The sequence below is a fragment of the Portunus trituberculatus genome, chromosome 10, assembly GCF_017591435.1.
Source record: "Portunus trituberculatus isolate SZX2019 chromosome 10, ASM1759143v1, whole genome shotgun sequence".
In the NCBI taxonomy this organism is placed as follows: Eukaryota; Metazoa; Arthropoda; class Malacostraca; order Decapoda; family Portunidae; genus Portunus; species Portunus trituberculatus.
In genome coordinates this window covers 9,284,431-9,307,624 of record NC_059264.1, presented here as the reverse complement: position 1 = coordinate 9,307,624, position 23,194 = coordinate 9,284,431, and the positions used below count along the sequence as shown (strand labels likewise).

Below are 23,194 nucleotides of genomic sequence, written 5' to 3'. Positions count from 1 at the left end.
TGGGAGGACAAACAACTGAAAGTGACACCAATATCCATATTTTCCCTCGTTTCCCCCCGCCTGGTGCGAGAGAGAGAGAGAGAGAGAGAGAGAGAGAGAGAGAGAGAGAGAGAGAAAGAGAGAAAGAGGGGAAGGGGAGAGAGAGTGAACCAAAACTTTGTGGAGAATATTAAGGAAGGAAAGAAGGACGGAAGGAGAGAGAGCAAGAGCGACAGCGAGAGAGAGAGAGAGAGAGAGAGAGAGAGAGAGAGAGAGAGAGAGAGAGAGAGAGAGAGAGAGGCATCAATATTCCTTCATTATAGCCTGAAAGGAATAATTTATCGGGTGATTTGAATTGGCAGGAATTCTTCTCTTAGATGGAATTTTCGTCTTTTTTTAATGGAAATGTTAATACTCAGGTGTTGAATGGCCAGGTGTGTCGATAGTTATGGCGGGGCACTTCACCACTCCTGCTGCTGCTGCTGCGCCTACTACTACTATTATTACTACTACTACTGCTCCTCTTTCTCTCTCTCTCTCTCTCTCTCTCTCTCTCTCTCTCTCTCTCTCTCTCTCTCTCTCTCTCTCTCTCTCTCTCTGTTTATATCATAGGGAATTCAAAATCATATTGGTGACATTATTTCATTATCTAAAATATTATCATTGTTATTGTCATTTTATTATTACTGTTACTAGTGCTAATACTATTACTACTACGATTACTATTATTATTGTTATTATTATTATTATTATTATTATTATTATTATTATTATTATTATCATTATTATTATTATTATTATTATTATTATTATTATCATTATTATAATAATTATTATTATTATTATTATTATTATTATTATTATTATTATTATTATTATTATTATTATTATTGTTATTATTCTTATTATCATTATTAGAATTAGAAATATAAACAATGCTAATTATTATTATTTTTAAAAAAGGAAGTCGAGAAGGTTTTAATGTCAGTGGAGTCGTAAAATTTGTTAGTAAAACGTGATCATTATGCATAACAAATGAAACATATTGGATAAACATAACCAGGAATAACAATGGATAAAATGTAAGGGAAAAATAAAATTAAATTCATATTCCAAAAGTGATAAGACATTGAGAGATGCATTCGTGGAAATAAGGATGCAAAGTTAGGTTATAAACAAGCATATTAACCCCTTCAATACTGGGACACTTTTATCTTGAGATTTGTGCACGATTAGACCATTATATTGACATTAGGAAGGGTCTATGGAGGGCAGAAGATTAATGGCCACAGTCTTCACTATTTTAATGCCTTACATAAGTTTCTGAAGCTATAGAAAATCACCAAATAGTGACCAGAATCTATATGGAAACGCCTCACGGTACTGAAGGGGTTAATGCTCACAGGTACTTTAATATAGATCTTCACTTGTGGTTAGACAAACAGTTTGATATGGATCTAGAAAACTGAACATTGATTAGAATTAGAAGGAATGCAATTGAGTTTAGACATCAGTAGAGTAAGACATACAAACTTAGCCAATTAAAGATGGAAAAATAGATGCATAGTGAGAAACACGTTGATCAGATGGAAAAAAAATTAGGAAAGTAGATATTCGTAAAGAGAAAAAAATCCACAGTCATTGAAAATATTCATACTATTGCTAGTACCACCACCACCGTCACCACAGTAAGGTCCATATTCTGAAACCCTTTGCTCTCTCACCATCACTACTTTCCAAAGGCTCCAGTTACAGATAAACGTGTTTCTAAGAGCATTTTTATGGTTCCGGTGATCGATTGGTAAGAATTCTAGTTTATCATAAGGAGAAACTGTCTCGAAAACCCTGCTAGTTGTTTAAGTTGTCTTGGAAAATTGTGATGAGAGTGCAAGGCGTTACTGAATACGGACGTTATTCTCCTCACAAGTACTGTCATTAGCGGCCACACTCACCAAACATACGGCACTCCAGTTAACCTTTTTGGCCGCCCATCTCCTTTAACCTTTTCCCAGTAACGCTTATATACGCAAGCACGCACACCTTTTAATTACAGTGAACTTCTTGTGTGTTGCTGCCGCTGTGTTGTGAAGCAATCAGGTGGAATCGTCACTATGTCATCCTTAAGCACCCTAATTACTAAGGTGGTGGGGTCGAGCGACGTGGCCTCACCCTCTTCTTAAACAGGGTGAAGGCTAGCGTGCACATAAAGTTGCTTAGACTTGTGTATTAAGACCACCTACTCAGAGACGGTTTGTTCTCTCACCGTGTCTATTTCCAAAGGGTAGAGATATGAATAGCCGGATTCTCAAAAGCGTCTCTTGTGTTCATGATGTAGAAGTTGCATAAATCTGTCAATATTTATTTTATTTTATTATTATTTTTTTTTTTTGTATACTAGTAGCACCAGTACTCGGAAGTGTTTTTTTCTCTCACCAAAATCATTATCAAGTGCTACATAATTCATTATTCGGGTTCTTGAGACTGTTCCTCCTGTTGATTATGTAGAAATTTTGCTGATTCGTCATCTGAACAGTATAACACCCACAGCTCCCGTTAGTATGAAAAGGGTTAAATCCAGTGAACCTTTATCTAAAGTTTTTAGAAACTAACCAGAATAGGCCACGGAAATATTTCTTTTGATTCATTATATAGAAATCTTGATAATCTGTCACCTGAACCATAAAGTATACCACCCTTAGAAACTGCCTCAACTCTCCCTAGAACCTTTGGAAAATAGTGTAGAGGTAATGCTGAAATGTTTTTGAAGGTGGTAGTGGTGGGAAGTGGCGAGAAGAATTGCTTGTCACTTGTAAATCTAGGTTGTTTCTTGTTTATGTTTCCAAACGTGACTTCATGGCTAGAGGTGATGGTGGTGGTGGTAGTGGTGGTCGTGGTGGTGGTGATGGTGGTCGGGAAGGGTGAGAAGCTTTCCTCTTCCTCATCCTCTTGTGGCTCCGAAATTGTGCTTTTTGTTGTGCTTGTGTATGGACGAACTGAAAATGTTATGGTTAATCATTTGTATACTCGTATTAGCTCATTATTCATGGATATTGTTAGTATGGAAGCGTTGTCGATTACCATACGATTTGAAAGTGCGTGTGTGTGTGTGTGTGTGTGTGTGTGTGTGTGTGTGTGTGTGTGTGTGTGTGTGTGTAATAATGATAATAATAATAGGTGGTTTATTAACTTTGTGGTATATACATACTGAAAAAATACACAAAAGAAGTAAGAGGAAAGGCTTAAGACTAGATTATTGAAACTATCCCACTGGTTAATTCCTCGCACCATGGTGGGAATCGCACTGAGGCGGTATCAACCCGTGCGTGGTGCCTGTAGGGGCGGGTGTGGTGTGATATAGACAGGGTAAGACGTTAGGAGGGAACAGGTGGCATAGTCTTATGTGACGCAGCAAGCGCATCCCACCCCAACCTCTCCAGGAATTCTCGGTGTGTGGAAGACAGCTTGGGTTGTGTGTTTGTCTGTGTGTGTATGTGTGTGTGTGTGTGTGAGTGTGGGGTGTATACGTTTTATTTTATCCTAATCGACTGTCTATCAGGTGTGTGTGTGTGTGTGTGTGTGTGTGTGTGTGTGTGTGTGTGTGTGTGTGTGTGTGTGTGTGTGTGTGTGTCACCGGAGCCAACAGGTTGCTGTCAGCGCCAAGTGATCGATTTCACGGTTCCCGGCGCGAGTGAGCCACACGCTAACAATTTATCTGTGTATTAATCTCCCTGTTTGTGAGGTGGCTTCAATATTTATTCATCTGTTTTCTTATTCGCTTCACTCTTTACCAGTTCGTACTTTATTGTATTTGTTTATCTCTCTCTCTCTCTCTCTCTCTCTCTCTCTCTCTCTCTCTCTCTCTCTCTCTCTCTCTCTCTCTCTCTCTCTCTCTCTCTCTCTCTCTCTCTCTCTCTCTCTCTCTCTCTCTCTACTCCTTCCTACCATTGCGACACTTTCAGCTTACACACTATAGATATCAATCTCATCTGTCTGTCTGTTTATTTGATACCAGGTTAATACAGCATCGGAAAGCACACACTAGATTTCCGAACACAGTATACTTACCTTTAAGTTTCTGTTCCAAGCAAACTTAGCGACTCTTCAGCACAACATAGCATATCATACGGTATACTTCGTAGCTCAGTAACACATTTAACGCTTCTACTGCGCTATGTAACAATTAACAGCACCAAAAGTAATGTGTGAAATCTTTTTAAGCATGCATAAGAAAGAAGGAGACAGGAGAATATATTTTGAGATTTCAACTGAGTTTATAGATTCAATGCAGCTGTAGAAGAAATAAGAATACCTCACAGTGATAAACGATCCGAGAAAGGTTTACCAAATAGCAGCCAAAGAGTTAAGCTGATAAGCACGGAAAACCTTAATATCTTACTTCAAAATGTGTGGGGTGAGTACTGGCAAAAATAGAGGAAGTAGGTGAATAAGAGAGAAGGTTGGCCGCTCTGCCGGTGAAAATATGGTGTTGCTTTTCTTTTTTAAGGCATTTCTGTGTGTAGATTATTCAGGAATGGAGGAATTTTACGAATGTGACTGTGTTGCTAATATTGTTGTTGTTAGTGGTGGTGGTGATGGTTGTGATGGTGGTTGTGACAATGTTGTTGTTATTATTTTTCTAGTTGCTGTTGATTTAACTGCCACCATCACTACAGTCATCGCCACCACTACCACTGCTTCTGCTACTACTACTACTATTACTACTACTACTACCACTGCTACTACACCACCACTACTACTACTACCACTACCACCACACCACCTGCTGCTGCTGCTGCTGCTGCTACCACCACCACCACCACTGCCACCACTGCCACTGCTGCTGCTGCTGCTGCTGCTGCTGCTGCTGCTGCTGCTGCTGCTGCTGCTGCTACTGCACCACTGCCACCACCACCACCACCTGCTGCACTGCTGATGCTGATGCTGCTGCACCACTGCTGCTGCTGCTGCTGCTGCTACTGCTGATGCTGCCACCACCACTGCTGCTGCCACCACCACCACTACCACCACTACCACCACTACTGCTACTACTACTACTGCTACTACTACTACCACTACTACTACTACTACTACTACTACTACTACTACTACTACTACTACTACTACTACTAGCACCATCACTACCACATTTTCGCCTGTACCACAAGTATACCGTGATACTCCGTAGATTTATATCAAAAGAAAAAAAATCGTGTGTGTGTGTGTGTGTGTGTGTGTGTGTGTGTGTGTGTGTGTGTGTGTGTGTGTGTGTGTGTGTGTGTGTGTGTGTGTGTGTGTGTGTGTGTGTTTGGGTGTTTGTGTGTGGATGTGTGGTTCGGTGGGTGTGGGTGTGGATGTGTCAGGGACTAAGCCACGCACTGATGGATGGACTCATTATAGAACCATTAATCAGACAGGTGAGTCATGCTGTACAAGTGTGAGGCGCCGCGGTCACCTCTGCTTCACTCACCTGTGTGTAAGATGGGATGGGGGAGGGAGGAGGATGGGGTCAGGTCACGCTGCATTAGTACATATAACCTGAAAAAAATCAATAGATACATAAATAACTATATAAGTAGCTCTAATAATAGATTATTAGGAAATAGATCCCTGCTTACTCGTACATACATGATAAAAACCAAAGACACAATGGTCATAAGGGAAAAAAGCATTGATAATATTGTCCACATATTAGTATTTACTTATAGACTATCGTGTTTGTAATGGAAACACTTAAGTGGTCTGTCTGTAAGCTAGGTAAGAATATAAGATTGAAGACAACATTTTGATAAGTAATTGTATGAAACTGAAACACAATCGTAACAATTATATAACTAAGAGTAATGATAATAATAATAATAATAATAATAATAATAATAATAATAATAATAATAATAACGAAACAATACACGTGTTACCCAAATAAACTTGTGAAAAATAAAATTTGACTTTCATATATACATTTTTCTATTTATTTGTGTAACTTTAGATAACTTATAACCAAAGACGTATTCAAGTATTATAACTCTCTCTCTCTCTCTCTCTCTCTCTCTCTCTCTCTCTCTCTCTCTCTCTCTCTCTCTCTCTCTCTCTCACCAGTAGCATTGGCAATCTTCTCAGTGAAGTAAGCGTTGAGTCTCACCACCCTCAGCCATCTTGTGAACCTGCCCCTCGCCAGCCTGGGCCGCTCCCCAAGCTTGCACAGGTCATACTGGCACGTCTCTGGTAAAAGGGAGTTAATAGAAAGGGTGATAGTGGTGGTGGTGGTGGTGAGGGAAGGGAAAAGAAATCATTACGTCTAACTATGTATTATCTTCTGTCTCTGTTGTTCCTACCTTTCATCCTGCTTATGTTTTGTATTGTTTCTTCTACTTCATCTTCCCTTCCTTCTCTTTCGTATTTTTTTTTCTATCGTTTTAGATATTTCCATCCTCATATTTATTTTTTTCCTTTTTTCTCTCCTTTTCTTCCTCCTCCTCCTCCTCCTCCTCCTCCTCCTGCACTCTCTTTTCTCTGGCTCATAGTGTTGATGAGTTACCCAAAAACCTTGGTAAGAATCTCAAATGCCGTTATTATTTTTTATTATCTTTTTGTATTCCTTTTGTATTTCATCTCCTCTTCTTCCTCCTCCTCCTCCTCCTCCTCCTCCTCCTCCTCCTCCTCCTCCTCCTCCTCCTCCTCCTCCTCCTCCTCCTCTTCCTCCTCCCCTCCTTCTCTTCCTCTTTCTTCTCCTCCTCCTCCTCCTCTTATTGCTATTTCTAGTGTAGTAATCAAGGCAGTGATTGCAATAATGGCGGGGTTATTTTGCACTTACTACGGTGTTAATTGAGTTTCCTCTAAAGACGTAGAGGAGTGGGGGCAGACGGTGTGCATGAGGGAGGATAAGACGTTTTGCTTCTATTTTTTTATTAAGCTTTTGTAGTCGAAGTATTTAACAAGGAATATTTGATGTTAACCTCTTCAATACTGGATCTTATTTCTACCTTGAGATTTGTTAACGATTAGACCTTTTTATTTACATTAGGGCAGAAGATTAATGGCCATAGTCTTCACTATTTTAATCTCCTACTTAAGTTTCTGAAGCTGTATAAAATCACCAAATATTAAGCAGATGATTACGGAAACGCGTCATGGTACTCAAGGGGTTAAATGAATGACGATACTGCTACTCCTCCTCCTCCTCCTCCTCCTCCTCCTCCTCCTCCTCCTCCTCCTCCTCCTCCTCCTCCTCCTCCTCCTCCTCCTCTTCCTCCTCCTCCTCCTCCTACAACAACAATTACTACGACTACTACTACTACTACTACTACTACTACTACTACTACTACTACTACTTCCACTACTACTACTACTACTACTACTACTACTACTACTACTACTACTACTACTACTACTACTGCTACTTTTACTCACCGTTGAGATATGGATTGCCTCTGGTGTTCGCCTCACAGCGCCTCACGATTTCATTGGTCGGTGACTTCCTGCACTTCGCTGCCTGTACACACACACACACACACACACACACACACACACACACACACACACACACACACACACACACACATCGATACACACGACGCACAAAAACATACACATAAATATAGTAAGTAACACATTGAGGGAGAAAATATTGGGTTTCATTTGTATTACATGTTTTGAGGATTGTTGTGTGTGTGTGTGTGTGTGTGTGTGTGTGTGTGTGTGTGTGTGTGTGTGTGTGTGTGTGTGTGTGAGTGAATTTTGCTCTCTCTCTCTCTCTCTCTCTCTCTCTCTCTCTCTCTCTCTCTCTCTCTCTCTCTCTCTCTCTCTCTCTCTCTCTCTCTCTCTCTCTCTCTCTCTCTCTCTCTCTATCTATCTATCTATCTATCTATCTATCTTCTCTCCTCTCCTCTCCTCTCCTCTCCTCTCCTCTCTTCTCTCTCTCTCTAACTACCATCTTTCAGCTTGTACCACTATTACTGTTTCTGCTGCTATTATCACTGCTGTGTGTTTTGGTTCCCTGCTCTTTGATTCTGTTTCTATTGCTATTGTTATTGAAGCTACTACTCCTATTATTTGTTGCTGGTACTTCTGCTTTTATCTCTGTCATTGTTACCATTGTTATTCCTGCTCAAATATACTGCTATTGAAGTGTACTCCTGCTACTACAGTTACTACAACTATATTACTGCTCTTGCTATTGTTTTTGCTACTACTACTAAAACTAATACTGATGCCGCTACTGCTACTACTACCACTACTACTTACGTTGTTGATGTCAGGGTCGTTATTGTAACATTTCAAGCGGTCCTCGTCATCAGCCTGGAAAGAAATACAAACCAATACAAATATCCACTTTAGAAATACCATCATACATAAAAATATAACATAAATACGCGAAACTCCGAAACATTCATAACAGTGCATCAGAATAAAGGCGGGAGTGAAGAAGGCAAGGGAGGGAAGGAAAGAAAGAAAGGGAAAGCTGTTATGAAAGATTCTAAATGAGTCTGTGTCTGTTCTGAAGAGGAGAGAGAGTGAATGTGGAGGTGAAGCGAAATGTTTTGAGGAGCTGAAGTGTTTAGACTTTGTATACACGCGGAAACAAAATGAGAGAAGAGTGAGAAGGAGGAAGTGGCGAAGGAGGAGCTGGAAGAGGAGGACTAGGAGTGGTGGTGGTGGTGGTGGTAGTGGTGGTTATGAGAGACGAAAATCAGATATTCAAGACAATATCTACTGTGATGGGGAGAGAGAGAGAGAGAGAGAGAGAGAGAGAGAGAGAGAGAGAGAGAGAGAGGGAGAGGGAGAGGAGTATAACGGGAAGATTGACGCCCTCACCAGCCACATGAGCGGGAAGAGGGACGTGTTGTACCGCTCGTAGCTTCTCTCCCACAGCCTGAGGTCAGTGTTGAAGGGACCACACAGCCCGTCCACTGCCCCCGCCAAGGTACTGCTCACCCACACGTCCACGCGGTGAAGGCACTGCATCACCTGACGGGGGTGTCATGGTGGGAAGGGAGCATGAGCAGGAAGAGGTGGTTGATACACTAAAGGTCTACGACTCTACAGGATACGTTTTATTTCTTTTTTTTTTATTTGAGTAACTCTTGGTGTTTTGTTTTTACGTATTTATTTGTAATTTTGTATTATTTTGTACTTCTTGTCATTTTTTTCTTGGTAGATGGTAAGATATGTGCTCCTCTGAATATTTGATCATCTTTTTTGGGGATAGTATTTTTCTAAAGGTGAACGAAGATATACTTCATGATGTCAGGCCTTCGATTACACTTTTTATCGTAACCTTTAGAAATTAGAATGCTCTCAATGAAAATCTTCACCGAGTATTTGATCATTTCCTTTGCCATGTTAGGTTGAAACTTTGTTACATGAATTCTCATCTTTTTGGTATGCTGCAAGTTTTTAAGGCTTTCACTGGTGTTTTGAGGAACCTTGTAGTACTTTACTTGTAGAGTGACAGTTATTGGAGTGTTGAATAATGTTTTCGTCATTCAATTGTTTGTTTGTTTTCTCTGTGAGGATAGACGTTATTGTTGTTTCTAAAGAAAATTTAATGATTTAAGTGATACTTTACCGTAGTATCGTAGGCTATTATACTTGTCATAAATTTTTCAAGGATATCTTCATGAATCTAGTGACAGTTTTACGATAAAGAAAGCAAATAGGGATTCTAATACCATTTCCCTGATGCATCTAATACTTGTACAAATTTTTCACTTCAGTAAGGACAAAAACACCCATGAGAAACCAATAACTCATTCTTGCACTCTTTATAAAACATACAAAATGCCGGAACGATTAAGTAAGAAGTAGCGTTTGAAAGCATAAAATAACCTGTAACGTTTCAAGAATAGCGACCTTTGAAAAACACACAAGAACAACATGATGCCTCAATGACAAACGCAAATGTGCACTCCTACAATGATAGCAGCCTTTGAAAACATAAAAGCTCACAACATTTCAAGAACACACGCCTCCGTCAACTCACCACGAAGCCTGAAGCGCCAATAAGTGTGATGCAGCCGTGTATGTTGAGAGCGAGCACTGGGTGGAGGCCGTGGGAGGTGCTGACGTGGTTCAAGTCGTGAGGCTCCGGCATCGCCACTGGCTCACCATTGACTGTCATCTGCCGGAATAGATGAGTCTGGGGTGGGGAAACAGTGAAAGAAAACGGACACTAGTAGGTTAGAGAGAGAAAATGGAAGTGTTTTGGTTGTCTTTGAGTTCTCATGTAGTAGTAGGTAGGTTGGTAGATAGATAGGTAGGTAAGAGAGAGAGAGAGAGAGAGAGAGAGAGAGAGAGCAAACTCTTCTCTCTTCTATTTTAGTCTAATCAGCTCCCTGCGATTTTCCCCTTTCTACCTTCCCCTCTTTTCTTCTTGATTCATTTTCTTCTCTTCCTCTCTCTATTCCTCCTTTCGTTCCTGATTTCTCTAGCCACTAACTTTTTTCTTATCCTTCCTTTATTTTTTTCTCCTTCTACTCCCATGTCTCTTCTCTCTCTGATCCCTTCCACATCCTGTCCTCCCTTCCTAATTCTTCATCCATCATCCCTTTCCTTTCTATTATTTTTTCTCCCTTTTGTCCCATTCCTCCACCTCTCAGCTGTCTTCCATGTTCCTTACTTCTCTTTTTATCCACTCGCTTCCACTTTTCCTCTCCCTGGTCTCCTTTTTTCCATTCCTCTCCTTTTTTTCCCAACTTTTCCATCATTCCCTGATCCTTATATCCATCTTTTTTTTTCTTCGTTCCTTGAATTTCTATCCCCTCTCTTCTCTCCTTAATCATCCTCCTTTCCTTCCTCCCCCTCCTACACTATCTTTCTTCCCAATCACACCCACCCAAGTTGCATTTAAAGGGTCGATTTGGATGATTGTGTACGGGTTTTCTCTAAAGGTGACAGTTGAGAGACACGTAGGCATGCCGACTGCCCTGCGCCGCCTGAAGCACTTCCTGAAGGTGATGTAGACGGCTGTGTGCGGGTCGGAGGGGTCTGTGGAATCGTTGGTCTGCGCCAGGGTGTAGTTGCACAGGCCATACCAGTTGTAGTGATACCCGTCGAAGGTGGAGAAGTGAGGGTAGTCGTGTATCCAGCAGTACCCGCCTTGTGGAGAGAGTAATTGTGGGTACTGTTAGTGGTGAGATGGGTTGGCTGCGTACTAGTAACAGTAGAAGACCTGGAATCAATTAGCTTTTTTCACTGCGATACGAAGGAGTTAACAGCACCAGAAGTAATGCATGTAATCTTTAGTAACATGTATAATTATTTTTATTTATACCATGTGGGCTTTTCACGGGAATTTTTGGGCTAAAGGGGATACTGTTTAGGGTACCTCTTATCTCAAATCCCACCCGCTAGGAAACCGTTGCCCTGAGTGAGGAAGCCCAACCTATACTCAGACCGTGGACAGGATTCGAGCCCGTGCGCTTGGTGGCCCCTCGGACCCCAAAGCACGCATGGTTCCACTGTACCACGACATGAAAGAAAGTGACTAAATATGACAGATTTTGCAATATTTAGCTAATTTATTGGTTGGAGATTGCTGTAGAACAAGTAAAGATGTGTCGGGAAGAATTTTTAGTTAAGTAAAGTTTACCAAATAGCAGTCACAAATCCCGAGGGAAATCCAATTGAAGGAAGAATAGCGAAAGGGAAACAAAAAGAGAGATGGATATAGGAAGGAAAATAATACTGAACTACTAAGAATTGGAATTCACAGAGGAATATGCAAGAGATAAAAATAACTCCAGGAGATTCGAACATGACACCAACTCCTTCTCCAGGGAAACGAGGAAAGACATGTCGCGTCAGTGTGTGGTATTTTTTTTTTTCTTTTTTCTGACTATGACTTGCAGGTGAAGTGAAGGTAGTCGTGTAGAGAGGAACTGTGGGGTAGTGCTCTTGTCTGGTTTGTATCGTGGTTGGTTGTTGGTCTCTCTTATTCTCATTGGGGGTTGTTATGAGTGGAGTAGTGACTTTAACTTCGAAATGTGTATGTGTGAACAGTGCCCGCTATGGAGAGAGAGAGAGAGAGAGAGAGAGAGAGAGAGAGAGAGAGAGAGAGAGAAAATTATGGGTGGTGTTCGTGCGTTGGTGGTGTTAATCGTTACTTTTCATAGTTTCTCTTTGGTTGGTGTGACTGGAACAGTGATTTCAGAGAGAGAGAGAGAGAGAGAGAGAGAGAGAGAGAGAGAGAAAGAGAAACTAGATAATTATGTAGTAAGAATTTCAGAACCTCTCTTACATCCTCAAGTTTTATAATATGAAGAAAATAACTGATATGCTTTGAATTGAGATTAAAGAAAAGCAAGAAAGAAATAGTGGAGATAGAGAGTAAATAAACGAGAAAAGGGTGAACCGATGGGTAAATTCTGCGAAAAGGGGAAATGAAAGAGTGGCAGGAATGTCGAATGAACAACACGAAATAAAGAAAAAATGTCGAACGTACCAAAAATATATCACATAGAGACACAGATACCGAAGGGGAAGGACTGAAAAGATTTTTTGAAAAGTGGTAGGGAATAAAATATAAAAAAGGATGCCAAGCAAACGAAGGTACATGTCGCTCACGAACACACACACACACACACACACACACACATACTTTGTTTAGAATATCTTTCCATTTCGTCTTCTTTTTTTATTCGTATTAATAGTATTGCTCTTATGTTGAACTTCATATAGCATTACTTTGTAGTGCTGTTGTTTAATTGATATATATGTATCGTAACTCTTGGAACAAAGAGGTATTTTGAATTGTATTTCTTTTAGTGGAAAATATAATGTGGTCTATAAAATTATCTATATATTTATTTATCTGTCAGTCTGTATATCTTTCTACCAATCCATCCATCCATTCATTCATTCTTTTATTCATTCATTCATCCCTTAATCCATCCCTTTCATCTATTTAAATACATTTCTAATATTTCTACCTATTTACCTATTCTCACTCCATGCATCCATCCACCTATAAACTCATCCATTCACATGCCTATCTCCCTACCAGCACACCAACCTTATTACTTGACCATCTTCTCACTTATGTATCAGTCCAGTCACCTACCCACCCACTCACCAACCAATCACCTCACTCCAGTCCTCCCTCCCACCTGCACCCAGTCTTTCCCAAACCAGACACTTACATGTGGGGTCGATACTCCAGGCAAAATCCCAGTGGCCGTCGTGGCAGACCATTCGGAGACAGAAGGTGGTGAGAATGTGTCCGCTCGGGTACATGCGGTCCCCTATCATGCAGCCTGGGAGTAAAGAGAAGTGGTTTGACTGTTGTAGGGGAATATTGAGTAAATTTAGTCTAAAATAATAAATTGTGTCACGAGAGGTTGTTACACAGATATTTAAGTGAAGATTGAGTAAATAATGAGTCTGGGATGGTGGTAAGGTTAGAAGATGCTGTTAGGATGTATTGAAGATTGAGTCAGTAAAAAGGAGTATGGGATGGTAATGGCGTGAAATGTTAAGGAATGTCACGAGAGACTGTTAGACTTATATTGAAGTGAAGATTGAGTAAACAATGAGTCAGGAATGGTGGTAAGGTTAGAAGAAGCTGTTAGGATGATATTCTATTAAAGATTGTGTCAATAATAAGGAGTATGGAACGGTAACGGCGTGAAGAGAGGTTTGACTGACAAAAGGAAGGAATGGGTAATAGATATGAAGTCTGGAGTAGAAATAAGATCGAGAGACTGTTTTAGACTAATATATAGGCGATTGAAAAATTATAAGGAAACGGGGATGGTAATGGTGTTCAAGACAAGTGGTTTGATGACTTAGTGGCTTAGTGACTTAGATGGAAAAAAAGTAGTAAATAATGGGAAGCCTGCGATGGGAAAGAGGGGTGATGAGAGAGAGAGAGAGAGAGAGAGAGAGAGAGAGAGAGAGAGAGAGAGAGAGAGAGAGAGAGAAAAAAAGTAGTGTTGATAGAAGGGTTGGGGAGATGAAAGAGAGGAATGTGAGAAGTAGTTGAGTGGAAGTGAAGGAATTTAATTGCTTGGAATGAGGAGGAAAGGTTTGGTATGAAGAGAGGAGGAGGAGGAGGAGAAGAGGGATGGGGTGGAGGAGGAAAGGAGAAATAAGATAGAGGGAGGTAAAGCTGGGGAAATGATTCAGAAGGGAGAAAATGCGGTTCTTTTCTTCCTTCTCCTCCTTCTTCTCTTCCTTGAGTTTTGTTACGGCAAGCCTAACAGAAAACTTGGATGTTACCCAGCCCGCAAGGCACAGGACATCATGGATAGAGTTGACCACTTAGTGGAAATTTCTAAGAAGGATACATTTTTCGTGGAAGTTGTCAGCATGAATAACCTCCACCGAGCCACTGCAACTAACATTGTAGATGAAGGAATTTGCAGGAAGGAGATTCAAGGTAGCAGTGTGTGGCATCATTCCCGGATATGATGTTACACTTGCCATGTTTAAGAAAATATCGGTTGTTAATTGTCAAGTAGAGGCGCTCAAAGAAATGTATTTCTTTGATTTGTGGCACCACATTTGTTCGAAAAGAACTTTGTATGCTTGTGATGGCATGCTTCTTAAATGTGTGGGAAAGGCGAGGTTAGATAGAGTTATTGGTGAAAGTTTAGCTGACATAGATAGGCCAAGGCAGCACAGCTGAGGAGGACACAGATAGCGTAGTCAGTGATGAGGTAGTTACTAATATAATTGACAAAGACCATACAGCTCCTGAAACAGAGGAATTACCCAACGTAGATAGGCAGGAAGAGACAGGAGGACCGTCATCGGTGCCAATAACAAACGTGCAAGAAACACAAATGGGGAGGATTTTCGTAAAGCGAATCGGACCAGCTGAAAAGCATGTGCAGACCTGGAAAGGACTAACCTTATTTTTGCAAATTCTCGAAGCATAATTAAAAGAAAATGACGAACTCGTAGCTTATGCAAGGTTGGAAAATCCTAATATAGTAAGTAAAACCGAGACATGGCTAAATATCTGTGATAAACTCTTGATCTCCGAAGCTAACATTCCTGGCTACAATATGTTTCTTAATTGTAGAGTAAATAAAAGATGAGTTAGAGTAATAATGTATATAAGAAATAGCATAAGTGCTATTGAAACCAATTAAGAAAAAAGAATAGCCTACGAATCGGTATATGTTAAACTGAAAAAAAATAAAAACACACAACAGTCGCGATTATCTTTGGACCTCCTAAAATGACTCCTGATAATGACGAATTATTATATAACGAACTAGTAATGATACTAAGAACAAAGGCGTCCATTATATGTGAAGATTTTAACCTACCACTTGTTAACTGGAAAATATTAACATCCAATAGCGAGGGATCCAGACTACTCAATGTTGTGATAGATGTTATACCTTTCTCAATTTGTAAGAGAACCCACACTAGACAATAACATCTTGGATATTGTCTTAGCTTCAGGCGCTGATTTGATAAATACTTGTGATGTGGGTGAAGTCTTAGCAAACAGCGATCATGAAATTATATGATGAAATATTAATTGCGAGGTAGATATAAAAGAAAATGCGTTTTTAGTCCCATACTATAAGAAAGGTAACACGGTAGGGCTTAATCTAGAATTGCAAGAAATTAATTGGTAAATTGTCTTTACAAATAAAGGCATGGAACAGATGTGTTCACTAACATTATTCTTGAAAAAAGAAAGTAAATGGATTCCTCAAGTAAGAAAACACTAAACATTAAAAATCCACAATGGATGACAAACACCATAAAACACATCATCGCCAGCAAAAAGAGCCTATATGCTTAATATAAACAAACAAAATCTGATAACGATTACAGCTGTTATATTACCACCAAACGATGTTGTGAAAAAAAGATAAGGAAATAGAAACGCAGCTTTGAAATAAACATGTCAAGGCAAGCGTAAACAAATCCTAAATGTTTTTTTAAATACATTCGTAGTAAACAAAAACTGTTAAAGAAAAACACTGGCCCCATAAAAGAAGATAAAACCACACGTGTTATTGACCGGAATGGCATGGTAATAATCCCAAACAACTTTTTTTTCACAGCGTGTTCATCACAGAAGACATTTCGACCTTGCCAACAGCGACCAATATGTTTAGAGGGTCCGAAAACGAAAAGCTGATAATAGGTGAGATAAGCGAAGACGATATAACCAAATATCTACGTAACCTTGACCCCAATAAAAACACAGGTGCTGTTATTGTGGCTATTAGGAGAATGTCAAGAAGAACTTATGCAATCTCTGAAATTGCTCTTCAATAGATCATTGCACGAAGATATTGTACCAAGTCATTGGAAATGCGCAAATATCATACCAATATTCAATAAAGGTAATAAAAGCAAAGCTGGAAACTACGGACCCATCAGTCTCACTTCAGTAGTTATCATTTTTTTTTTAAATACTTAAGACAAAATCACTTCCTTCCTTGACAACTGCAAATTGAAATTAGATACAGCATGGCTTCCGAAAAATAAATAAATTCAATTACTTATTCGCCACTTATACTGAGCGAGCTCCATCTGACATAATTTATCTAGACTTTACAAATACCGTACCACACAAACGTCTCTTAGTTAAACTAAAAGCACAGGGAATGAGAGACCAGTTGTGTGGTTGGATTAAAAGTTAGCTAAAAATAGAAAACAGTGAGTAGTTATAAATGGAGAAGCTCCCGACTGGTTTCAAGTTACGAGCGGAGTTTCCCAAGGTTCAGTTTGGGTTCGTTACTTTTTGTTATGTACATAAATTACCTAGACTGCGGCATCGTATCAAAAATATCTAAATTCGCCGACGACACTAAATTAAGTAGTAAAGTACGCACAAGAAACGATTGTGATGTCATCCAGCAGCATTTGGACAACCTTAGTAGCTGGAGCGATAAAATGGCTTTTAAAATTTTTATGGAGATAAGTGCAAAGTAATGCACATCTGCCAAAAGCAATGTGAAATATAATCATAAATTACTTGGACAAAACTCAAGTTACTAAAGAGAGGGACCTGGGGGTAATTGTAACAAATGACCTGGTTCTGCCCTGAGTGGTAAAGCAAACACTGTCTTGGGATTTATTGTACGTAATTTTGATTGTAAAACACCTGAAGTCATAATGCGTCTACGTACATCATTAGGAAGACCACATTTAGAATACGCGGTTCAGTTCTGGTCTCCATGCTATCCAAAAGACATTAAGAAATTGGAGAGCGTGCAAAGACGAGCAACGAGACTAATCCCAGGAATACGTGGTCTGTCATATGACGAAAGTCTCAAAAGATTAGATATGTTTTCTATAAGAGGTCGTCGCATCAGAGGTGACCTTATCAAAACGTTCAAAATACTTAAAATATAGATAAGATCGAGTATGAAAATCATTTTGGGCATTCGCAATCAGTAACAAGAAATAGCGGCTTGAAATTTAAAAGACAGCGATTTAATACTGACTTGCGAAGAACGTTGGAACAAGCTATCAGCGTCTGTCTTCCAAGTTAAAACGGTAGCTACGTTCAAAAGTAAATTAGATAAGTTTTATAGAGAAAATGTTTTCCGATTTTTATTTCTAGCGATAGCAGTTACATTAGATCTTTTTTTTTTTTTTTTTTTTTTTTTTTTTTTTGCTTATGAACGATAGTAGTAGTCACATCAGATCTCTCTCTTTCTTCTTTGCCGATAGTAGTAGTTACATTAGATCTTTTTCCTATCTTTCCTGTTTAAATTTCCCTATTTGTCCTCAGCAATCAGAGTGTATTTGTTGTTATATTTCTTGCCGGATAATGCCGGAGGGAGTGGTGGGTGGGGAGGAACTTCATTTGTTATATCCTTGTCTCCTATTAAGTATAAAGCTTTTTGTAGTTGGAGTATAATAAACGAATGATCTTGTCATAAGTCGTAAGGCCTCCTTTCTCTCGTATTTTCTGTATATTCGTATGTAAGTTTTCTCCTCCTCCTCCTCCTCCTCCTCCTCCTCCTCCTCCTCCTCCTCCTCCTCCTCCTCCTCCTCCTCCTCCTCCTCCTCCTCCAACATCAACAACAATAATAACAACTACTAATACTATATAAAAGTATGTAGTATGTAGATATATGTACGTAATGAACACTCTCTCTCTCTCTCTCTCTCTCTCTCTCTCTCTCTCTCTCTCTCTCTCTCTCTCTCTCTCTCTCTCTCTCTCTCTCTCTCTCTCTCTCTCTACTCACATTTGCCATATAACCCATTGTGAAAGTCTAGATGGTCGTGGGTCTCGTGGTCCCAGATGTGGTCGTGGTGGTCGTCATGGCACAAGTCGTGGCTTCTGCTGGCTGGCTCGCTCCACCTATTGCTCTTCACTATATCACCGGAGCAACACAAGAGCTTCATGCAACACTCTGGCAGCTCCAGTGCAGTGTCGCCGTGTTCTAGTGTTGAGTTCCCGAAGTAGCAAGATTCATGCGTCCAGCTGGTGGCGGCGGTGGTGGTGGTGGTGGTGGTGATGGTGGTGGTGGTTGCTTCAAGGGCTGTGGTTGTGGTGTTTGCTATGGGGGAAAGGATTGGGAGTTATGTGAGTCAGTGCTCGTAATGGTTAGATGAAGGTGTGAGGTGATAATGCTGTAGTGGTGGAATTGTGGTGAATTGTGGTGAATTGTGGTGAATTAGTGTTTTTGGTTTTGATGATCCTTTTTTTTCCATATTTCTTTATTCGTATTTTTTCTTTTTTTAAATGCCTCCGTTTTTCTTGATTTTTCTTGCTCTTTTTCTCTTCCTCTTCCTTTTCCTCTTTTTCCTGCTTATTTTTTTCTTTATTTATTTATCTTCCTGTTCGTCTCATTCGTTTATTATTGTGTGTGTGTGTGTGTGTGTGTGTGTGTGTGTGTGTGTGTGTGTGTGTGTGTGTGTGTGTGTGTGTGTGTGTGTGTGTGTGTGTGTAGGATAAGAAATTGTTACGTGCTTCTTTACTTGACTCTAGTTCTCTCTCTCTCTCTCTCTCTCTCTCTCTCTCTCTCTCTCTCTCTCTCTCTCTCTCTCTCTCTCTCTCTCTCTCTCTCTCTCTCTCTCTGTGTGTGTGTGTGTGTGTGTGTGTGTGTGTGTGTGTGTGTGTGTGTGTGTGTGCGCATGTGAGACAGATGTATCGTCGCCATTCATCGTTGCAAGGTTAATAAAGTCACACTACGCCATGGTAACTCATGGACCGCGCCATTACGCGACTGACTGACTGACTGACTAACTGACTGACTGACTGATTGAGTTGATGAATAGGTCGTTAAGTGGTTGGCCAGTTGATTGACTAACTAGCTGAATGGATGACTGGCTGACTAACTGATTGACTTACTGGCTGACTGCGCAAACACACACACACACACACACACACACACACACACACACACACACACACACACACTACTACTACTACTACTACTAATACTACTACTACTACTATGACATACAGGCCAGTGAAATTTCCTTTGTTATGTTTTTATTATTTGTTTTTCATTATCACCACCACCACCACCACCACCAGTATCACTACTACTCACCTGTAGCATGCGTGCACAAGGACAAGACCAGCAGTGAGAGAGTAGTTAGGCGGTGCTGTGATGCGGGGACTGAGTTTGTCATGGCTGGGCAGGAAAAATAAAGAAAATCAATAAGTAAATATGAATGAAAGGTAGATAGAGGAGGAGGAGGAGGAGAGGGAGGAGGAAAAATGTCTTCTTTAACCAAAATAATGTGTAGGTGAAGAAAAGGAGGAGGAAAAGGAGGGAGGAAGAAGAAGGAAGAAGACAAGAAGAATGAGGAGAAAAAAAGAGGAGCAAGTGGAATATATAAATGAAGATCAACACATGTAAAAAAAATGAAGAAATATAAGAAAAAACATTGTATCACAGAGAGAGAGAGAGAGAGAGAGAGAGAGAGAGAGAGAGTCATCCGATACCTGTGACTGAAGAGCAAATGTAAAGTTTTATGTATGCTTATCCTTATATATAGTTACTCCTCCTCCTCTCCCCTCCTGTTCCTCCTCTCTCTCTCTCTCTCTCTCTCTCTCTCTCTCTCTCTCTCTCTCTCTCTCTCTCTCTCTCTCTCTCTCCTCCTCCTCCTCCTCCTCCTCCTCCTCCTCCTCCTCCTCCTCCTCCTCCTCTCTCCCTCTTTCTCCTCTTCCTCCTTCTCCTTTTCGTCCCTTTTCATATTTTTCATCATCTTCATAACATGTTTATGTTCTAATTATTTAGTAACTCATTTGCTCTCTCTCTCTCTCTCTCTCTCTCTCTCTCTCTCTCTCTCTCTCTCTCTCTCTCTCTCTCTCTCTCTCTCTCTCTCTCTCTCTCTCTCTCTCTCTCTCTCTCTCTCTCTACACCAATGCACTGTAGGAACAACAGCAAAAAAGTGTCAATGGAAAAAAATAACTAGGACAGGTACAAATGATCACAGATGTTTGTCCAAAGAAGATGAAGATTTGGTGTTCGTGTCATAATATTTCATGCATTTTTTCTCCATCTCCTGAAGTGACAAGGACGAAGCACAAGCGACACCTGGCTCCATATATTTTGTCACATACATTACAGGTGCAAGGAATGACCGCCAGGTGTTCAGAGCCCTTCTAAACTGCCTCCCTCTCCCTCTCTCTCTGTCTGGCTATCTCTGTCTTGCTTTCTCTCTCTCTCTCTCTCTCTCTCTCTCTCTCTCTCTCTCTCTCTCTCTCTCTCTCTCTCTCTCTCTCTCTGTTTTGCCTATTTTAACTGTTTGTTTTACTTTCTCTTTATTTTTAAATGCGACGTTGTTAGATAGTTTATTAATTTTTCTAAGTATTTTTTTATTACTTATAGAAATTAAAATCATAAGAAAAATAAATATAATGGAAGAAAGAAAAGTAAAGAAGAAAAGAACAATAAGAGGACTTTTTCATTTATTTATTATTATTACGTCATTTGCTCTTGTTTTTTATTCTCTTATTTTTGGTGTTTTATTTTTTTTTATTTATTGAAGCTATTTGTTTTTTTTTTTTCATTATTTCTCATTATGATGACTTGCTTTCATCTGTGGCCATTGTTTTCTTTCTTGCTTTTTTTTATTTATTATTATTATTATTCTTTTTTTAACATCGTAACTTATTTTTCTCGCCCTTTCCCATTCCTGGTCTTGTCTTTCCAGCACCCTGATAAGCGCATCTTTGCTTTCATGTAACTTAGCGGAGGTGGGAGCGTGGATAGCATCGGGTCTGAGTTGGAGGGAAGGTTGGGTGATTCGTGCGATAATTTCATGAGCCACTCACGGACATACTTTACGCTCTCCATATTCTTGCATTTAGAAACGCTTTGCTGTCTCACCACGACTGTTGTCCAAGGCCACAGAATGGTTAGCCTGGTCCTCATGAGTGTTTCCTGTTTCAAAAAATACATATACATTTTTTTGACTAACCCCTGCAATACCATGACGCCTTATCATGTTCATTCTACTAACTATTTGGTGATTTCGTAAAGCTTCAAAAAGTTATGTAGAGGATTAAACTAGTGAAGACTCTAGTCATTAGTCTTTTGACTTCTATATACCGTTCCTAATGTCAATAGAATGGTCTAATCGTATACAAATGTGAAGGTAAAAATATATCCCAGTATTGAAAGGGTTAATAAGCCACTAAAATCCTCAAATAACCCTTAAAAACTTATATAACTTCAACAGGTGTACTTTCAGAGGCTCTGGAAATGATGAGTCGGGTTCTCCATTTTTTTTTCTAATTAATCATTAAACACCATTAGAGATTTGTGTAATTTCAAGTAGTCTTGTAAAATCTATGCAGGTGTGGCGCATAAGTGTTTCTGAATATGGTCTACCTATACAATTGTGGTGTGAATGAAGCGACAATGTTATCTTTCGTCCGTGTTGATAAGTGCTTGTTCTGTATTCAGTTAAGTGTTAGTTTTCTTAAAAAAAATTGTATTGTCTAAGTTTCTTTGATTCTCTCTCTCTCTCTCTCTCTCTCTCTCTCTCTCTCTCTCTCTCTCTCTCTCTCTCTCTCTCTCGCGTGGTGACGAACGGACGTGACTCCTGGAGCTCCTTGTTATCATCCAAACACACTTCCTGCACGATTTACCCCCTGCTGGCTTCGCAGGTTTGATTCATTCCTTGTAACTGCTACAATCTGAAGATAAACCTGCAGATGGACTAGAAACAACATATTTCTGGTGCATTGAATCTTCCCGACAAATAGGGGAAGGCCGTGGTACAGTGGAACCATGCGTCCTTTGGGATCCGAGGGGTCTCCAAGCCCACGGGATCGAATCCTGTCCACGGTCCGAGTGTAGGTTGGGTTTCCTAGCGGGTGGGCTTTGAGATAGGAGATACCCCAAAAGTATCCCCTTTAGCCCATAAATTCCCGTGAAAAGTCCACATGGTATAAAAGAAAAATATCGTCACGTTCCAATAACGCTCGCCCAGTGTTCCAGCTAATCAAAACAAAACAACTGCTTCAACTCTCTGCCTTTAATACCTATTTGTAAGTCAGTGCTAGTATTTCTGCTGCTCAATGCTCTCTCCAGAGTCAGTATGGTGGAAACAAGAAAGAATTTGAGTCGAGGTTATGGTAATAAAACACCACAACGACCTGGTGCATCGTCCCAGCACTCAGACCGGCCTCACAGGCCCACTCCTACACTTAGTTTCCTGGACAAGACAGCGCCTGACCACGACGGCCCCCCACGACGGCACTCCTCGACGGCCCCATTTTTACCGCGACGGCCCCACACTACAGACCACGACGGTCTCATATGTTTACCCCTACGGCCCCATGTTTACCATGACGACCCCACACAAAATTTTGGGTTATTATCCTCTTATTTCTTTCATTATGTTAACATGTTAATCGCGGATGGCAACTCAGCGTTCATGAGATAATGTTTTGTAGTATGGAGCGTTAAAAACCATAACGTATTGGTAAACCGGTGTACCCTGCGCATATACGTATACAGGGTGTAACACGACTTTCTGTAAATATTGAAATAGGTAAGAGAACATACATTCTTAAGCAGAAAATGTTATATACACATATGCATTTTAAGGTTATGTTTACCCGTAAGATGATTTTAAAATTTCTGAGAGACGCGCGATAGTCCATTGTGTTTTTTTATGAGATGACGATGACTTGGTGGTTTGTTGTAGCAGCCGGAGGTGCCACTTGGCTAAATATCAAAGGTTTTAATCTTATGTTTTGCAATCTGTGGAATGTTTCAGTATCTTACATTTTAAGACAGATTGTATTAACAAGTAAGCGATTTAC

General features: G+C 40.1%; 1 protein-coding gene across 2 annotated transcripts; it reads right to left on the bottom strand.

The window, feature by feature from the left end:
* Positions 1-848: 848 nt before the first annotated feature.
* Positions 849-19,582, bottom strand: LOC123502152 (IgGFc-binding protein-like). 2 transcript variants are annotated; one of them, XM_045251375.1, is made up of 11 exons: positions 19,461-19,582; positions 18,147-18,461; positions 13,116-13,229; positions 10,811-11,073; positions 9,959-10,096; positions 8,791-8,943; positions 8,221-8,274; positions 7,387-7,468; positions 6,073-6,198; positions 5,447-5,514; positions 849-2,972 (listed from the first exon to the last, which is right to left on the bottom strand). In XM_045251375.1, the coding sequence occupies exons 1-10, from the start codon at positions 19,540-19,542 to the stop codon at positions 5,501-5,503; spliced, it is 1,341 nt and encodes a 446-aa protein (XP_045107310.1). In that variant the 5' UTR covers positions 19,543-19,582; the 3' UTR covers positions 849-2,972; positions 5,447-5,500. The 2 variants fall into 2 exon arrangements, with proteins under 2 accessions (XP_045107310.1, XP_045107311.1); XM_045251376.1 differs by lacking the exon at positions 7,387-7,468.
* Positions 19,583-23,194: the final 3,612 nt, after the last annotated feature.